Here is a 19,765-nt window from a genome sequence, read left to right on the forward strand (position 1 = left end):
GCTCTGTGGTGACACTTCTGTGTTTGTTCTGTGTGAACTTGGTGACTTGAACTGAGCTAACTGGTCGTTCTGTAGATGGCTCTGGCATGCCATGCATTCTCTTTTGGTTCCGTTGTCACCTATGCTAGTAAGCTGTCTTCCCAGTTTATGGCTATTGGAGAGGTTCTGGCATGGAATAGCGCATAGTTTCTACCCTGCAGAGGAGCCTGTGGTCTCAGCATTGAGATGTGGTCTCGATGCTATACTTGAGGCTGGTTAGCAAGTTCATCCGAGGTCTCTTGGGAACCTCCAAACTAAACATTTCTACCTCAGGAGATAGCTGGGGTATCTGGAGTGCTTGAAGAACTACAGAGAAGGCCAGTGGCCTGAAATTTCTCCATCCAGTCACTTTAAAATGCCCAAGATCATTCAAGAGTGCCTGTATCTCTGGTACCTCCATCATTAGAGATGTTTAATCATTTCATTGAATTGACTCAAGTTGAAATAAAGACCAGAGGGGTACCAAAGAGCTGAATGGTTGTGGTCTAGAAGGTGCATAGAGACTCAGAGATCATTGAATCTCATATATCTCCTAGCTCATCTTCCCTTCTTCATCCTTCATAATCTGGACTGAATCCAAGAGAAAGAGTAGATCCCGATGACACTCAGGGCAGTGTCCTTTATCCCAAAAGAGAAAGGAGTTGCCTCCCACTAGGCTGAGCCCTGTGCTCTTCTATGTCAGTGCATGGAACAGAGCGTAGCCTGTGCAGGAATCTCAGAGGAGTGGAGCAAAGCATGGGCAAAGACAGCACTGAAGCTACCTGGGTTCTCCAGTGTGTTCCAAAAGGAAGTCTTGGGACAGGTCTTCTTCTTATACCCATTGCTTATCAGGGAGGAAGTGATTCCTTAATTAGACCAGCATTCCAGGAGCAGCAAATTGTCATAGCAAAGGCAAATTCAGGGCTTCTGACCTGCTCTCCAGGTTTGCTATGGAGACAAAACTTCCTGTGCTCTCTGGGCACACTAAAGTGGGGAGCAAGACCCCGAGAGTTCCCAGCCCTAGCCACTGACTTTGCTGATGCATGTCCTACCTGCTTGGCTCCTGCTGTTCCTGTCTTCCTGCCTCTTGAATGCCTTCTCTTCCTGAACAGCTTCTCTAGCTTCTCTCTAAGCAATCGAGAGCCATAGCAGGTCAAAGGAGATCTCACCCCAAAGAAAGAAGAGGGTTTATTAGTTTGCTATGGCTGCAGCAGCAAGTACCTGAGTTGTTTAAGTGGGAGAAGCATAGCATGCGCCACAGTCTAGAGACAGGCGAGATGGTGGCAGAGTTGCTTTCCTCTGATGGCTGTCCAGGTCTCTTGCCGCAACTTGCAGATGGCCAAATTCTCTCTAGTCTCCGCATCCTCTCTTCTTGGTATATTCACATTTGCCTGCTGGTTTCCCTTTTAATAAGAACTTTAGACATGTTGGATCCGGGCCCACCCTCATTACACCTTGTTTTAACTTGATTACCTCGCTATAAACTCTGTCTCCAGATAAGGTCACATTCTAAGATACTGGGAATTAGGATTTCAGTAGCACCTTTCAGTTTGAGGGGTGCAGGTCATGGGGTAGTCAGGAACCCAAAATACAACATAAGACTCAAATTAAGGAAGTGGGGCAGAGATCAGGGCAAGGCCACACTGCTCACAGCTCTTTTCTGCCTGGTCAGTGGCTGCCAGTTTTGTTCCAAGAGCCTCACTGAGCAGAACTGGGGGAGAAGGAGCAAGGGACAGCTCCTTGGAGACTTGTTGATGAGCGAAGTTTCCTGTCTGTAAGGTGAGAGAATTTCCAAGCAGAAGGCAAAACCCTGCAGCAGATCCTTGTTTAGGGAGCCTAAGAATACACTGACTCTTGCGAAGAAGGGGAGGAAATCGTCTTCAGTTCTGGGCTCTCGCAAGCAAAGAGTTGGAGGGTGCATTCTCATTAAATGATCCCCCACCTTACCTTCTTTCCATATCACAGGACTCCAATCATAGCTGGAGGGCTCTTCGTGATTGACAAAGCCTGGTTTGATTACCTGGGTAAATATGACGTCGACATGGACATCTGGGGTGGGGAGAACTTTGGTAAGTCTCTGTCCTGTGCATCATGATCATATTGTTTGGGGCAGGCAATAGAACTGTGTTCTACTGAGAACTCTCTGTCCTTAGCCACCATATCAACCGAAAAGTTACCAGGGTCTGGAGGGGGAAGGGGGGCGAGTCTGGAAATACCAACCACTCCTTTTGGGAGAAGAGGGTCAGAGCAAGAGAATTTGTCCATGAGGACTGGAGACACCAAGGACCAGGGATGCATGCCCGAGCAGCTTCTCAAGGGGGGAAAGAAAGATGTGAAATCCTAGAGAACTAAGAATGAATACCAAGTCCATGGGGCCAGATATGGACTTGAGCGAGAAGCTCTGACCTTGGGAATCTGAGGAGGAAAAGAATGTAGCACAGGAGTGAGAGATCAATCCCTTCTCATTGTAGTTCTGGGGTCATCACCACAAAAACCATGAAGTAATTTACCCTTACCTTCCAGTGGGAAAAGAAGCGGGTGGGGAGGGGCTGGCTACTACACATAGATGCCCTGCCCTGCCCTAGACATAATAGAGGTTGACGTTTGCAGACTCAGGGAAGAAGTCCCATTTTACCCATCTAAGTTGTCCCCTTTTCCTCCATGGGAAAGTATAACTTTGTTTTAACAGCCTTCCTTCTTGGGGGTGCTATGAAAGTCTTGAGGTAAGCTGCAGTAATAGAACCCCATGGATGTGTGAGTGTCTACCCAGGCAGTGAGACGGCGTGGGGCTGCTGTGTAGTCTGCTTTGTCCCTGAAGATCTCGGCCCTTCTGTGTGCCTAGAGCCTGGTGTGCAGGGGGACCACAGTGACTGCCACTTGAGCAAACCAGTCACAGAAGCGTAAGAGGAGGAGTCCTTATGTGAGGGGTGCTTCTCCTCGGTGGGTGCCGGAGGGAGCGTGCTGGCATAGATGTGGGGAGCAGTACACAGGCCAGAAAAGTGATCCATTGGCTCAGTCTGCCATTGCTGTCTCCTATCCCTGCCTTCAGGGTGTTTTATGGCTCTCTTCCTCAGGCACTAAGAGTTATTTCCCAGAAATTTATGGCTTTGACCTAATCCACAGCATCTGTTCTCCCAAGCTGGGCAGGATAGGGAAGAAATCTATCAGGAAATTGGTCTCTTGCCAGGCGGGGGTCACGCTGGAAGCGCAGTAAACAAAACGGGAATCTCCAGTCGCCAGCACACAAATAAGAGCAACTCCCCTTCTGGGGTAGTTGGTCATTGCTGGTCCTGTACAACGTAACAGAGATTGCGAATGTGCTGGGCTTCAAGGCTAAGTCTAACCTCGCCAGCCTTGGTGAAGCTGGGTGTCTTACTACACAAAACCAATTTATTTACATGTCCCCAAGCTCATCGCCTTCCTTACTTAGTGAGAAGTTCCAGCCCTTCTTCCCTCCAGCAAATAAGTGCTCCCTGCAGCCCATCTGCTAGATGGCAGTGGTTCTGTCTCTGCCCCAGTGTTGCTCGTAAAGGTTCAGAAACCTCTTTGCTATCTGTCATACTCTGGGTTGAGATTATTTTTTTTGTACAATTATTAGAAAACCCTTCAGTTTTCTGAGCTCCACCCAGTTTGTCTGCTGGGGTTCTTCCTGTCCTCGTGAACTGCACAAGGTGAGGATGAACCCTCGTGGGGATAGCAGTGACACTGGGACGCAGGCAGCATTGTCATTCGCAGGATGGCACATTCTGGTCCCACTTACGCGGCAGCCTTCCTTTAGAATATTGCTAGCACGCAGCTGCACAAATCAAGATGCAATCTCGCCGAGCCGGCTTCTGAGTCGCTTGGCATCACCAAGGGCTTGTTTGAATAGAGAAGTTGGGAAACGGTCCCTGGGAAGTGTGGGAGAGATGTGATTGCTGGTCAGCTCTGTGGATGGAGGGTGTGAGCAGGGCTTTGGCTACAAAAGAAGGTGAAAGAAGCTGCCTGTTAGAGTAAAGGAATCCCACCTGTAGGGCCTATCGGGAGTCTCAGCCCCCATACACATACCACCAAGTTACCAAGCCCTAACGGTCAATCCACTTCTGTGTCCCTCGGGCCTACCCTCTAAGTATGTGTCTGTCTCATTGTCTGTCCCTGCCCTGATGCTGGCTCCCTTAAGACAAGGACATAAAGTTCATCTCATTTCTGGTTCTCAAGGCCCGAAATAGTTGATACTGCTCACAAAATGCATGTGTGAAAAGCGAGAGACTGAATGGGAAGGGATCTCTGGGTGGGAAGGCAACTCAGACACAGATGTCTCCCCCACTCTCCAACCAACGGATGCTGAAGTCCCTTATATAGAATGGTGTAAAATTTGCATAGACCCTATGTGCAAGCTCTTATATTTCTTAAATCATTTCTCCTGTAATTCATAATAGAATGTAAACACTATATAAACAGTTGTAAACTGCATGATTTAGGGGACGATAGAGAGGGAAATGGCTTAAGACAAACACAGTTGTTTTCTGTTTTCAATAAAATTCTAATCCGTGGTTGGTTGGGCCTGGGATGAGGAGGATGCCGGATACACAGTACAATACACGAGGCACTACTGTGAGACACACAGCGGAGCCATGTTTGAGGGGTCTCTGATTATGTCAACGACAGCAGCAGGCTGGAGTGTCTGTCTTTTCCAGAAAATAGAATTTCTGTGTGCTCTACATATGTTTACCTATGTAATGCTGAAATGGGTTTACAGCTCCAAAATTACATGTGCTTTTTGGCCAGGGGGACAATAATCGAACCCAACCCTACCCTTACCCAGCCCCATCTCCACTTTAGAAGTAACTGCCGATGGATTGGCTGCAGGGCCTTGTAAAAGCCATACTGTGTCTTGGTTAACCTCCCCACCTGCTGACCCTGGTACTTCATTTCCACCAAGTGTTTCTAAAATGAGCTGAGAGCACTTTTGATAATTATATCCACAGTTTAGAGTATGAGCAGGCTTTAGGAAATGTGGCTTTTAGACTCTTTTTTTCAGAGGTTGATTTGCATTAAAATTGGATACTTAAACTCCAATTTACATAACACAGGATACATGCAATATATCTACTTACTCTGAGGCAGGCGAGCCACATCTCACTTTTAGCTTTTGGTCTCTAGAGAAAAAAAAAAAAGGAATCTGTTCCCAGTCACAAAGTGTAGGCAGCAGGGTGGGGATTGGGGGGTTCATATTTCCCAAAACGGGAAACTCTGGCACACATGTCAGGAGAATATGGGATTCCTGAATTTAGAACGGGGGATTTCCATAGCACAGCAAGCATGAAGGGCAGTGCCGAACAGAGAGATGAGGTAGAGCCCAAAAGAGACTTGCTACCACCCACCATCCTCAGAATGGAGTCTGGAATGCCAGGCTATGCCATGCTCAGGGGATATGTGTGGGACAGGAAGAACTCACACTGTGAGATCAGCCAGGAGTTAAGTTTGAAGTCCACAGTTATCAGTAAAAAATCCTTGGGAAAGTTACCTCACCTCACTGAGCCTGTTTCTAGGGCTTGAAGGTGGAAACAGTGATCTGCTCCCCAAAAGATACCCATACCCCACATACCTGGAACCTGTTAGGATGTTGCCAGATGTGACACAAGGCTTTTAGGAAACGAGGCGAGGTCACTAATCGATGACCTGAAGTTAGGGGAGTTTGCAAACAGATCCAGTCTAATACCACAGGATCTCTAAAATCAGAGGGCTTTCTTAGGCAGCAGAGAGGGGGCATAAGTCAGGAGCCATGCTCCAAAGGGACATTAGCAGCTGTTAGTTTAAGATAGAAAAGACAACCGGAAGTAACTGGAAGGAGTTCTGGGACATCGACCGGCAAGGAGAAGGGAGCCTAAGTCCCGTAGCCCTAAGGAACTTCTGAAAACGCTCAGTGAGCTTCATAGCAAATTCTCCTTCAGGGCCTCTATGAAGGAACACAGTCCTGCTGACACCTTCAGCCAAGTAAGACAGAGGAGAGGCCCTTCCTAAGCCCTCTCAGTCTGGGGCGAATCATTAAAAGGAACACAAGAAACTCATCACATCGGTCTCTCACAGGGGTGCATGAAGACAGCCGAGTCTCTACTCCAGCAGTGTTGGCTGCCTTCCCTTCAGGATGACGTGACCAATGTCCAATAAAGGAGGGCTATCCGACCCTACTGAGAGGCATCAGTGCCCGTGCTTTTGCTTGACTGGGGAAATGGCCTCAACGAGGAAGAACACTCCCAATTGAGGAGATACCACCTTTCTCCAGACAGAAAGCCAGCGAAAGCATCTTGATTCGTAATGCTCTTTGGGCTATTCTGTTAGAGCTCAGTGGCACCTGGTTCTCCAGGTCCAGCGGTGATGCCACAGGCCACCCTTTGCTGATGCTCCTCAATGTCCCACATCATGTCAAATAGGGACACCGGTTGCTTATTTGCCCTCAGAGATTGGAAAGTTAAAGGGTGTTTGCAATCACATGGCCATGAGTGACCATTGTGGACATGTAGCCAATAGTTGTCCAGAAGCAGAGACCTGGGTGCAGCCTCCATTGTGTGTCCCGGATGTGAGATGGAATGCAGTTTGGCTCACATATGCAAAGCTATCTTTCGTCGGCCAATAAGATGAATTCTGTCAAACCAGAGCGTTCACGGAAGGACAACGGCAATGGCTTACCTGATTCTGTGCTGCTATAGGACAATACCGTGCTGGGTGGCTTATAAGGAACAGATTTATCTCTTACTGTCTCGGGAAGTGGGAGGTCCAAGATTGAGGGGCCTGCATCTGGAGAAGGTTTGCTTGCTTTATCATCCCATGGCAAAATGTAGATGCAGGAGAGCACGCTATGTGCAGGAGGAGTATGGAGGGCAGATTCATCCTTTTATAGAAATAGGTTCCTGTGATAGCAAGCTCATTCCCTAGATAACAGCACTAATCCATTCACCAGAGCCGGTCCCTCACAATCCCTCAGAGGTCTTGTGTTTTCAACGGTTTTGCTTTGGAGATTAAATCTGCAACCCAGGAACACGAGGAGGAAGACATACAGACCTTGGCACAGAGCTCGTTTCTTGGTTGGGTAAAAGCTGGGAAATTGAAAATTGCTGAATTATCTGTCACATAAGTAAGGGCAGATCTATGAATGACAATAGCCAGGTGAATGTCTCTTCTGCCCACTGCCGTCTCCCTTAAAACTGCCAACAGATTTAGGCTGGACAAGAGGTAGAATAGCTAATGTGATTGCCTACATCACAGTATGATGATCCACTTAAAACAAGGACCATGGAGCCAACAAGATAGCTTAATGGGTGAAGCCCTTGCCCCAGAGCCTGAGGACAGGACCTGAGTTCAAACCCCAGAAATCACATATAGAAGGAAAGAACCAACAACCAAAAGTTGTTGTCTGATGGCCTTACACATTTTGTGGCATTGGTGCACATGTGTAGATCCCCCCCACACACACACACCCCACACCCCATCACACACTGAATAAATAAATGAAGAATAAACAGAACCAATACAAATAGCTGTACTTGTGTGAATTGGTGCCCTTTGCTTGTTAGAAAGCAGACTACAGGGCTGGAGAGATGGCTCAGAGGTTAAGAGCACGGACTGCTCTTCCAGAGGTCCTGAGTTCAGTTCCCAGCAACCACATGGTGGCTCACGACCACCTGTAATGAGATCTGCCTGGTGTGCAGACAGAATACTGTATATATGATAAATAAGTCTTTTTAAAAAGAAAAAAAAAAAGCAGGCTACAAAATGAAGTCAGAATCTTGACCAGCATTGGTGTACTTCCTAGGGAAAGAGCCTCTCGCCATCCCCTGAATTCCTGCCCACCACTTACAGACTCATCAGATGGGAGTTGAGTCTAATGAAAGGTGAGGGTTCTAGGAGGTGGTAAAACTAGCTGATGGGTTGATGAGAAGATAGAAGACAAGAGAAGGGAATGCGGGGCATGCGTGCAATTTGCTCTCAAATATTAATCTGAATTTCAAAGAATAAGATCCCATCACAGTGCCCCTGGTGAGGATGGAGCAATTGCACATCTCCCTGCCTCGAATGCAGAGTAGATCTGGATCTGTGTGACATTCATCGCCAGGGAGAAGATGCAGGGCCGACCGAGCGAGAACTCCTGCAGTCTCTCCGTACAAACACTCTGGCTCCTGCCAGCCTCACTGAGATGATAGCCCCGCATGAGTGCAAACCTGGAGAGCAAGGCCCTGAGAATGTGTGGCTTCACACCTCAGCCTCTGTGAACCTGGCATTTGTCCAAGCCCTCTACGGGCAGCTCAGGATGGGCCAACTTTCCCAAAGGCTTTCACGAAACTGTCAACCAAGCAGGCCTGGCGTATGAGAGAGAGCGGTTGCTCATCCTTCTGAAGTCATTACACCAGCCTGAAAACGCCACACTGTACCCCTCAGACAGCCTCTTGACTCAAGCAACAATACAGGGTCCCATGACAGATCACATGTCTCCCAAAACTTCAGTTACAACAATCTAGACTTGGGATTTGAGAAACCAAACTCATCCCGGGCCAAGACTCCTCCAGATAGAGCAGCCGGCCTGAAGGAGAGCCACGTTCAGTAGTGTTGGATGTGTGACTTGGTGAGGCTGATTGTGTGTTTGTTTGCTGCTTGTCCTCCTTTGTGGGTGCCTGAGGTCAGAATCTGTATCTGTGGGTGCCCTGGTCAGTAGCAGGTGCTCAGCACTGAGGAAGAGGGCTGTCCAGCAAACAACTCAGAGTTTGGAGCTGGGGAAAGTCTATCTGTTCCCAGTGCCCTGCTGTCAGTCACCCTACCAGAGCTGCCCTAGAAAACAAGCACACCAATGAGCACTGAGTGGGATCGTTATGAAGATGGATAAGACACTGCCTGGCCTTAGAAGCACAGGAAAGTGCTATTGCCTTTCTTGGTTAAGGTCTGAAGAACTGGGCTAGCTTGAGTTTGGACTCTAACACAGCACACAGGACAGTGAAATGGGGCAGGATGGGCTTAGGGAAGGAAAGATGGCAGAGACTGTGGGTGATGCTGAGAGATGTAGACAAGGTGGCATGGTGGCTTGTGTGTCTCTCTGAAGTGTCAGCTGTCCCTGAGGTCGAGCACTGCATCCTGAAGTAGAGCAAGGGCTGCTGACATGCGAGTCCGTGGTCTCCTTGAGCAGGCCCTGGAATCAGACAATGAAGCATTCAGTGATGGAAAGACATTCCGTGACCGTGTCCCTGAGGAAAGGAGAATAGAGGGACAAAGGGTCAGGTGATGGAACTATTTACGATGGGAGACTACATGACCAGTGGTGGGAAGGTATCTTAGTTAGGGTTTCATTGCTGTGAAGAGACACCATGACCACGGCAACTCATAAATGAAAAACTTTTAATTGAGGTTCAATCCATTATCATCATGGTGGGGAGCATGGCGACATGCAAGCTGGAGAAGTAGCTGAGAGTCCTACAGCTTGTAGGAAACAGGAAGTTGACTGTCACACTGGGCAGTGTCCTGTGTCCCGCGCTACCGTCTCGCCAGCAAGAACCACGCGGTACACATAGGATCCTTCTGCAGTAAAGCTTTAATGCCCCTTGGGAGAGCGGGCATCAGCCAACATGGCGGAGACCCAGATAAGATGGAACCCATCCCTTATATAGGAAACAGACCCTGCTTTGGACGTGTCACTCTTGGATAGGTCCATTGTTCCCAGTCCCAGGTGATGCCTCGGGAGTAGGTGGGGACTCAGTGGGAAATTACCGAGCACATGTGCGTTCACCTGGCGGTGAAGCCGGATGTCAGCGCCATCTTGATAATGGAGAATGTGGCTGCGGCCTTCTACATCTCCCCCTAATTTTACTTCTTTGCAGAAAGGCAACTCCCTAGGAAGGTAAAGATAGAGGTCGCACTTCCCAAAATGAAAACATTAAAATGGGCTTACATGGAATCTGTCCCTAGGCTCATGACACCTGGAACCTATCCGGCCTGCCCTTTGCCAATTTTCTGGGAAAGGGAATATACGGCAGGAAACCCTTAAGCAAAGCGACTTATCTCTCAGAGAGGGCCATTCTCTGTGCGATGCTCTTCAGCTCAACAACCTTCAGGGCTAGCTAAGCCAAGCACTCCACCCTGTGCAATGGACCACAGTCCTAGGGGTGCAGGAGCTGGTTGGCTTAAACCTTACTGCTTTAACATAGATAGCCACATATCAGTAGAGGCCCCTGTTCCAGGGCAGCCAGCGCTTGTGCAATAACCATTTTGTCCCTACGATTTTGGGATTTGAGTCAGCAGACCATCCAGAGGAGAAACACTAATCCATAGCATAGGACTGTTCCAAAACATTTCCACCCCCACCCATTCTTTGAAGTAGGGGAAGAAAGACACGACCCAGGACTGTAATCCTATGGCCAAGCTTATAAATCATCTCTAGGACGGTAGGGGGAGGGGGCCCAGAGTCATATTGGTTGTAGAAAGTCAAGGAAACACCGCCATCCTATGGCTGACTGGTAACAGCTTCGGGAAAGCTGAGAGTGTCCTCCATCGGTGCTCTGTCATCCATCTGCAAAATGGCAGGAGGAACAGCAGCCAGGTCCTCAGGCGAATCCGTGTGTTGTGGATCACTCTTCACTGTTCGGGTCAATCGCTCTGGCAGCCAGAATGGGCTTTCTTGATCCTGTGGGAAGACACAAACAGCTCCCCTGGATCTCAATAAGATGGGATCCGGGCCTTTCCATTCATTAGAAAGCACATCTTTCCACTTAACCAAATCTTTGGGCCGCTGCGGATCCGAACAATGTCGTGTTGTAGCATTTTGGCCATTATCATCCAGATTTAAAAAATTTATGGTGAACAGAGCCATGGCGATGGCCATTCTTGGCATCGGGGGCAGTTCCTTTATTATTCCCCCCCTTTTTGTTTAAATAGATATTTATCCAATTTTTAATTTAAATAACCATGGCATTTTGTAACCTATTTTGAAGATACCCATAGTGTTTAGCAGAAATAACTGACAGGATAAGGGAAACTGATAGCAAGCAATAACTGACAAAACAAGGGGAAATCCAGTAGCATAGCAATGGCACAGCAACAACAACATTGTAATGTACAACAACAACATAGCAATAACTGACAGACCAAGGGCAGGAGCTGGACCATCCCTTAGGAACCTGCCAGCTCCGCAGCAATCAGGCCAGACAGCTCCATAGCAGAGGCTTTGTCCTCAGGCCTCTGGACAGATGAATCCACAGCATGAGTGTCAGTAGATGTATGTCAGCATTTTTAGAAAAAAAACATCTCCCAAAATAACATTTAAGAGTATTAAAAAACTCAGTGTAAAAATTTAGCACAGTCAGTACTGGAAGTAGGCTGGTCTTGAACTTAGAGACCTATAGGTCTCTGTTTTAAAGAGCAATCTTGTTTGTCTGTGTCATTATAGTAGGCCTTAGAATTAAACCATTTTAAATCTGGCACAGATGAGATTATTGTTTTAAAAATATGAGAAAACCGTTTTCCTGTTTCCAGCCTGGAGTTTTAAGATGACGTGGCCATTGGGGAACCCATATGGGGATCTCTGTTTTTTACGGTATGGGCCGTGTTGCCCCAGTGGCGCCTAGGAAAAACCCAGGCCCTGTTTGTTGATAATAGATTTAAGATTTATTGGCTCCTGTATTTCTTGCTGGTACGGTGGCCTCGGGCTCCAGAGCCCGCCCGCCATCCAAGGGCTGTGTGCGGCCCTGGGCCTGCTCGCTGCGCAGCTCCCTGTGTCCCAAGCCAAGAAGTGGCGGCTCCACCCCCAGGCGCCCCTGCCTTCCCCGCGGGGCTAGCCTCGTTCTCTGAGGCTGTGTTGGTGGCGGAGTGTGGCGGGAGCCGACACTCAGACCAAGGCTGCATAGGCCGGCAGTAACTCAAAGTCCGCACCAGAGCCTGCGGCTCAAGGGGCCAATGGGAGAGGCGGCGACCAGGGCCGCTTTCCTACTAGCAAACTCTCAACACCTGTGCCACAGCAAAAGCGACTGTAAACTCTCACAGATCCAGCCAACGACCCAATCACCCCAAAATCCAAGGGCCCTTCGCATTCATCTCCCTGCGGAACCTGAAACACCAGACAAGCCAAGCATATACACAGCAATCTTTTAGGAGGACTTCAGTTCTTAAAATGCTAAGCAGTTCTTAAAAACTTAAGTCATACTATGTAGATGTAATACGGTACTGCCTGTTTACTGCATTTAAACCTTAATTGCGCTTTTATTATGATAAATACGACCAGCCCTGCCTGAAGTTAGCATCGTTTAGCATAGCCAAATGGAACTAGAGCCATTTTACCCTCAGAGACCAGCACAGTTTTAGGTACATTGTAAGCCTTTTGGCCCGGCTGCCTGTGGCACCGCTGTGACATCCTCCAGGCCAGGCACCAACCGAGCTGCACCAATTGAGCCGGCGCAATGTGCTCCCCACCATAGCCACAGAGCAAAGCTCCGCTCCAGCCGCCCTCCAGCCCCAGCTGCACCCACTCCGAGCCCAAACCGGTGCACGGAGCAAAGCTGAACTCAGAGAAGCAGGCTTGAAAGGACCTCATTTAATCTTTAAGGGAATTTGGGCGTCGTTTAGTCTCTTTGGCTGCTTCCTGCTGTTATTGGGCCGTTGCATTCTTAGGGGTATACACTACAACATTTTAGGGGGTCTCGGTGATTCAAACCACGTGGATCTCAAGCACGTACTTAGGCTCCCATCCTCCGTGGAGGCGAAAACAGAACCTCTCCTCCACAACATCACATTCTCAAGCCCATGCCTTAAATTTAAACTACCTTTTTTAGCAGCTCCCAAATTCAAATATCCCTCTCCTGTCCAGTACACAAAAAACAACACGAACAACACAACACAAAGCCTTCGACCCTGCAAATCAGCCTTCTCCCCCATCTCCACTCTCCCAAAATCACCGGGAGGTCCTTTTTAACTTATTTTCTTTTCTGTCTCCCCCATTCTTTACCGGAGGGTCCTTTTTAACTTATCTGAGTGTGCGCGCACAACCTCCCACTGCTGCTCAGTTTCTGATATGCTCTCTGGACTTTAGAGCGTACCTTTCTAAGCTTGCATGCCTGCAGTTCTGAATCCTCCTGTCCAAGGGGTCTCCGGCGGTGCAAAGTTCTTCTTTTTCTTCTTCCCGGGTTTCGGCACCAGATGTCCCGCGCTACCGTCTCGCCAGCAAGAACCACGCGGTACACATAGGATCCTTCTGCAGTAAAGCTTTAATGCCCCTTGGGAGAGCGGGCATCAGCCAACATGGCGGAGACCCAGATAAGATGGAACCCATCCCTTATATAGGAAACAGACCCTGCTTTGGACGTGTCACTCTTGGATAGGTCCATTGTTCCCAGTCCCAGGTGATGCCTCGGGAGTAGGTGGGGACTCAATGGGAAATTACCGAGCACATGTGCGTTCACCTGGCGGTGAAGCCGGATGTCAGCGCCATCTTGATAATGGAGAATGTGGCTGCGGCCTTCTACAGTCCTGAGCATAGGAAACCTCAAGGCTACCCTCACAGGGACACACTTCCTCCAACGAGGCCACACCTACTCCAACAAAGCCAGGCCTCCTAATAGTGTCACTCCTATGAAATTGGGGGGCCAATTACATTCAAACTACCATAGCAGGGGTTAATGGTCTTTGAAAAAAATTGAGCAGAGAAACTGCAGGGAAAAAGGTAGTTTATAGGGTGGGGAGGATGGGATTGTGATTGTAGGAATTTGCTTTTCAAATGTGGGGACATATGCCTCATTTGAATACATGGGAAAGAAGACTCTAGCTGAAACACAAGCATCTGTTTAGAGAAAGGCTGGCACAAAGTGCGTAGCTCATATCTCATAAGCCAGGCCATCATCTCATTTGTTGGGCTTTATAGAGCTTTCCTTTCCAGAAAGGGGAGCAGACCCTTCTTGGGGTTCCTGGAGAAGAGTGGATGGGAGAACACACCAAAAAGAAGACTCAGTCCCACATGGGATGGACAGGATTCCACATCTGACTTCCGAGATCCCTTGTTGTAGTGTCTGGACAAGATGTAGGTCACAGACAACTGAACCACACCTTGCTTAGTGGCTCACAAACACCAGTCTCAGATAGTGATGTAGCCGAATGCCAATTCTCTATATCTGGGACCTTTGAGGAGATGCAAAATCTCCGGTATTACGTTAATAAACTCCAGGGTCTACTGTGGTGTTGACAGAACGAGGGAGAAGCAGGAAGTAGCCTGTGAAGATGCACACCCAGGTGGGTGATGTCAGTGTCTGAGTTTGCAAGAGATTGCCTTCCCAAGGGTGTATAGTGCCCGATTCACAGACATTCTCATAAGTCTCTTCCATTTGATACTGACAGCAGTTCTGTGGGGGGAGTTTGACCATCTTGGTTTAACTCACAAGATCAAGATCAAGCCTCAGTAAGTGGAAGCCTGCTTTCCCAAGGATGTATCTAACAGACCACTCCAGACTTGGTAGACAAAGCCAACTTCTTCCTGTGTCTTCTATCTGTTTTTCTGGGTGAAGCCTGGCTGGGAGAGGCAGGAAGAGCTGCAGGTATTGAAGCAGTGGAGTAGGCTTGGTGTAAAGAAGCTCCTGCCTGCAACAGAGGGACAGAGGGGGAAAAAGGTTGCAGAGACCATGAGAGAACAGGGAAGGGGAGGGGGAATCCTGGCCTTGGTGCCTGCTCTGAGCGCTGGTGTGATGGAGATATGGCAGGACATGGGAGGAAAGCAGAAGAGAAAGGTCATGGAAGGTAATGTAGGGAGACTGAAAGGTGGGACCCAGACTGCTGTAGGTATGCTGGCATGTGATAGAGAGGCCCTGAAATATCTACATCTGCATTCTCTGTCCCTGGACTAGGACTGCGTCTCAGGGGCAACCACTTGGGTGTTTTTTCCTCTTAAGGAGCCTGTCCCCACACTTGAGCTTCAGTACAGAAGCATGGGCCAGACAGGGAGTCCCACAAATTAGATAGTCCCCTTTCTACCACTGATGTGCCCATTAGGGTGGGGGGTGGGAGAGGGAGTCTAAATAGACTCAGTAAGGGGAGCATTGTGTATAGAGAATTTTAAAGCAGCCATACAGCTGTCTTAAAATGATTTTCATTTGATTTCTTTTTTTGCTTCTTTGTCAAAAATGAGATGTTCGAAGGTGTGTGGATTAATATCTGGGTCTTCAATTTGGTTCCATCGGTCCTCCTGTCTGTTTTTATGCCAGTACCAGGCTGTTTTCAGTACTGTAGCTCTGTAGTAGAGTTTTGACTATCCTGGGATTTTTGCTTTTCCATATGAAGTTGAGTACCGTTCTTTTGAGGTCTATGAAGAATTTTGCTGAGATTTTGATGGGCATTGCATTGAATCTGTAGATTACTTTTGGTAAGATTGCCATTTTTATTGTTAATTCTGCCTACCCAAGAGCATGGGAGATCTTTCTACTTTCTGGTGTCTTCTTCAATTTCTTTCTTCAAAGATTTGAAGTTTTTGTCATACAGGTCTTCCACTTGTTTGGTTAGAGTTACTCTGAGATATTTTATGCTATTTGTGGCTATTGTGAAGGATGATGTTTCTCTGATTTCTTTCTCTGATTTCAGCTCTGAGATTCTATCTTACGCCTGTAAGAATGGCCATGATGGCCAAAAACACTGATGACAACTTATGCTAGAGAGGTTGTGGGGTAAAGGAAACACTCCTACATTGCTGGTGGGAGTACAAGCTAGAACAGCCCTTTTGGATGTCAGTGTGGTGATTTCTCAGAAGACTAGGAAACAACCTTCCTCAAGACCCAACAATACCACTTTTGGGTATATATCCAAAGGATGCTCAATCGTGCCACAAGGACATGTGCTCAACTATACTCAGAGCAACATTGTTTGTCATAGCCAGAACCTGGAAACAACCTAAATGCCTCTTGACTGAAGAATGAATAAGGAATAAGGAAAATGGGGTACATTTACACAATGAAGTACTACACAGCAGAAAAAATAATGACATCTTGAAATTTGCAGGCAAATGGATGGAGCTAGAAAACATAATATTGAGTGAGGTAACCCATATCCAGAAAGACAGTTATATGTACTCATTCATAAGTGGTTTTTAAACATAAAGCAAGAAAAACCAGCCTAAAAATCACAGTCCCAGAGAACCTAGACAACAATGAGGACCCTAAGAGAGACATACATAAATCTAATCTACATGGGAAGTAGAAAAAGACAAGATATCCTGAGTAAATTGGGAACATGGGGACCATGGGAGAGGGTTGGAGGGGAGGGGAGAGATGGGGAGGGGAGCAGAGAAAAATGTAGAGCTCAATAAAATCAATAAAAAGAGACACTTTTCAATGTCACCTCACACAGGCAGTTTCAAACAATGGCAGTGAAGAAGTATTCCCCTGTCCCTTTCTCCCTGCTACTACCATCTGCCTGATTCCCTGGAGCTAATGTTGAGACAAAAATCTGGCCTAGAGCCTACCTACTCTGAGTAGCTCCAACAGAAAACCTCACTAACGACAGCCTTTTCTGACTCCATCCCATCTACCACCGCTCAGCAGCAAACAGGAAGGGGTAGATGTATCACATTGGTTCTGTAGACTTAACTCAGGTCTTCAGGCTTGGTAGCAAGTGCCTTTGCTGGCTGAGCCACCTCACTGTGAGTCTTGTCCTCCGTCTTTGTTCTATGTGTGACCATAGAGGGTGACTGTGACTGATTTTCCACACCAAAGCCTTTGTCCTGTGTTGTATCCCAAAGCCTTTCATTATCTCTCAAACATCCCACTACAGTACCCCACATCTTCATGCTGTCTCTTGGGCAATTCCAGGTCCAGTCTTCATGGTATTGGTACTGAAATTTAGATGTGCTCCCAAACAGTGGAACACACAGCCTAACTGTAGGATTTGTTTTTAGATGCCCGTGAAGCCCCAGGCCCAGTACTTTAAATCCAGTATAGAAAGACTGGCAAGTAATCGGAGAAATACGGATGTCTTGCAGAAATCTCCTTCCGAGTGTGGATGTGTGGAGGGAGCCTGGAGATCATTCCCTGCAGCCGGGTGGGGCACGTCTTCAGGAAAAAACATCCATATATTTTCCCTGATGGAAACGCCAACACATACATAAAGTAAGTGTGATCCCTGGCCTAGTGTGTATGGACAGTAGCAAGGCGATAGAGGCCAAGGATTTGCAACGGAGTCCCAGCTCTGCCAGGTAGCCTGAGCGCCCCGATGATACAGGAGTTGCACACCTACAGCTCGGACTCTGTCTGAGCAATTGGCATTAGAGTCAAGGCTTCCGTAGGGTATCTCCAAGACTTGAGAAGTCCCACCAAGCCCACCCACACCTACCTCGTTTCGTAGAAATTCAGTAATTGAAGTCCCGGGTTAGGTCCTGCAAATCCTGCAGGGATTTGCCTCTAGGCATTTGGAAAGGGGAAGGGAAACAGCTGGGAACGATCCCTGGGAAGAAACAAGAGATGGGAAACACGGGAGAGAGCAGCATTGTGCCTGCTCCAGGACCTCCTGCTAGTCTAGAAGAATCCAGAGGGGCATTCCTGATAATCCAGCTCCAGGGCTTCTCTTCTCAATCAACACCCCTATTCCACATATAAGGAAGTCAGGGACTCTTTGTCCCTCCTCCTTTCTCCTTTTCCCTGCCCCATCTTCTCAATATTTCTCTTTAGTTTTCTCTTGTTCAAACATTCACATATGTCTATTTTTCTTAGGATTTAAAGGCAATTATATGTATATGCACAGAGAAGGGAGGTGTACGTGTGGATGGAGCTACCTTTTGTGGCCAGAGAAAAGCTGAAGTTGCAGGCAATTTGTTCACCCACTAATGTGGTTGCTGGAAACCAATCAAATTTGAGTCCTTTGCAAGAACAGTGCCCACTTAACTGCCGAGTCATCTTTCTAGCCCCTGCCTCTCTTAAAAATATTTTTCTTTGATCTTCTTGTCTCTTGGCATCCAGGTGCTTCACTCATCTCCCTAATCAGTCCTCTTTCCTTTGCTGCTCTTGGTTCATTTGTGTTGAGGAGAAAGCTTCCCATCCTTTGATTTTTGACTTACTTATTTATGGCATTCTTTCATGATTTATCATCCATGTGAATGGGCATGTATCATATCCCAACACAGCTAGCTCAGGAGGCCTGGTTTGAACAGCGGTCAAGTTCTACATCTTGTAAAGCAGGGTGGGTGAGGAGAGGATTGAGGGGGGAGAGAAGGTGGCAGGCTAGGGAGCATCAAGGAAACAAAGGCTGAACCAGCCACCTTTGATTTCAGGTTTTGAAACTGTAAGGTAGCCAGGGATATCTGGCATGTGGCACAGGGGTATGACTGTGCAGCAATCAGAGACCGCTGGACGGGCACTGGCTTGGGAAGCAGGATCCTGGGTAGTCAGATGCTTTTCCTATTTAAAATTGGGCTTTGACCAGGAAGCATCCTTGCAGGGCAGTGGTGGGTGGGCCATTCTGGTTAGAGAAAAGAGGCATGGTGCTTGTAAAGCAGTTTCCAGTTTGCGGATAGTGAAGCCACTCATAGGGGCTAGCCAGGTGATTTTAACTCTTAGTTGCCTGTGTTTAACTCTCCTTTCAGAACTCTCCTCTCAGAAGGGCTTGTCATGCTCCTCTATCAAATGTCTGTGCTCTAAAGTAGACCTGAGAACCTGGAGGAGCAAGTCGGTACTCCTTAGACCGTGTTCCCTTTCTCCTGTGTGCATCAGCTGCCTAGACCCACCAGCCCTCATTATTTTTTGATCTCTCTTCTCTTGACTTCAGGGATCTTCCAGGGACCCCTGACTGTTGAATGATGACAACCATTCCCTCTTCTTCTGCCTCTCCTTCTTCTATGGTTATGCTTAGGGTCAGACTCAAGCACACAGACAAAATGCTGAAAGAGATAGCTTAATTGCTGATCCCTTATGTGTGACCATTGCTTGGCCCGTGTGTGCACCAACCTTACTTTTGGGGAGTTGAGACCTCAATATGTCCCCTGTGGGAAAGTGGAAGACCTTGGAGCAAGAGCTCACTAACCAAGCAGACCCAGAGGTTAGCTGGTCCTTACAAGCCCCACCTTTTATTCGGATTGACAGGCTGCAAATGATACACCCACTTTTCCTGGTCCTTTTCTGCTTTCTTGAGAGTCACCAAAGTTCAGTTTCTGGTGTGATTTTTTTTTCCTGATCTGTATCTTTGGGGGAAAGGCTGTTGGTACTACTAAAGTCCGACATCTTAGGATACCTGCAGAGATAGGGACAACTTGCCTATGTTCCATATTCTAAAAACAGCGATGTGAACACCTCTGTCCTGGTGACTGCTGTCGTCTTTGCCCTGTGTGTTTATTTCACCTGGGAATGTCCACAGGTGATTCCCAGATGAGCTCCCTCTTGAGACTCCTTATCGCCCTAGGAACACCAAGCGGACAGCTGAAGTATGGATGGATGAATACAAACAATACTACTACGCAGCCCGACCTTTCGCCCTGGAGAGACCCTTCGGGAAGTAAGTGTGCACTGATTGAGGAGGGCAGAGAAGTGAGAAGGACTTCACCTCAGGGGCTCGTCACCTTAGCTGACTCCGGAGCCTCCTCCAGGCCTAGAGCTATGGCCATTCTGACTTCAGGTCCCTTTATGCTCTACACTGTTCTGGGTCTGCAGGGTGTTTGCCAGCTATCCCGTGACTCCTCCAAGATCACTCCAGTAGAGGGAGCTGAGCATAGCCTCGCATGGTAGACGATAGCTGTTTGCAGGAAGATAACGTGGGTTACTGGTCCCTTTTGGTT

At 47.9% G+C, this 19,765-nt stretch overlaps 1 protein-coding gene across 1 annotated transcript in view; it reads left to right on the forward strand.

Annotated features, from left to right (window-relative positions):
• Positions 1-19,765, forward strand: part of Galnt14 (polypeptide N-acetylgalactosaminyltransferase 14) — a 223,522-nt gene that overhangs the window by 186,025 nt on the left and 17,732 nt on the right. The window contains exons 9-11 of the mRNA XM_087907359.1: positions 1,984-2,087; positions 16,985-17,111; positions 19,393-19,485. Of these exons, the coding sequence (XP_087763485.1) occupies positions 1,984-2,087; positions 16,985-17,111; positions 19,393-19,485 (324 nt within the window). The remainder of the gene's footprint in view (positions 1-1,983; positions 2,088-16,984; positions 17,112-19,392; positions 19,486-19,765) is intronic.

The sequence above is a fragment of the Myodes glareolus genome, chromosome 6 (genome assembly GCF_982192425.1).
Source record: "Myodes glareolus chromosome 6, mMyoGla1.1, whole genome shotgun sequence".
In the NCBI taxonomy this organism is placed as follows: domain Eukaryota; kingdom Metazoa; phylum Chordata; class Mammalia; order Rodentia; family Cricetidae; genus Myodes; species Myodes glareolus.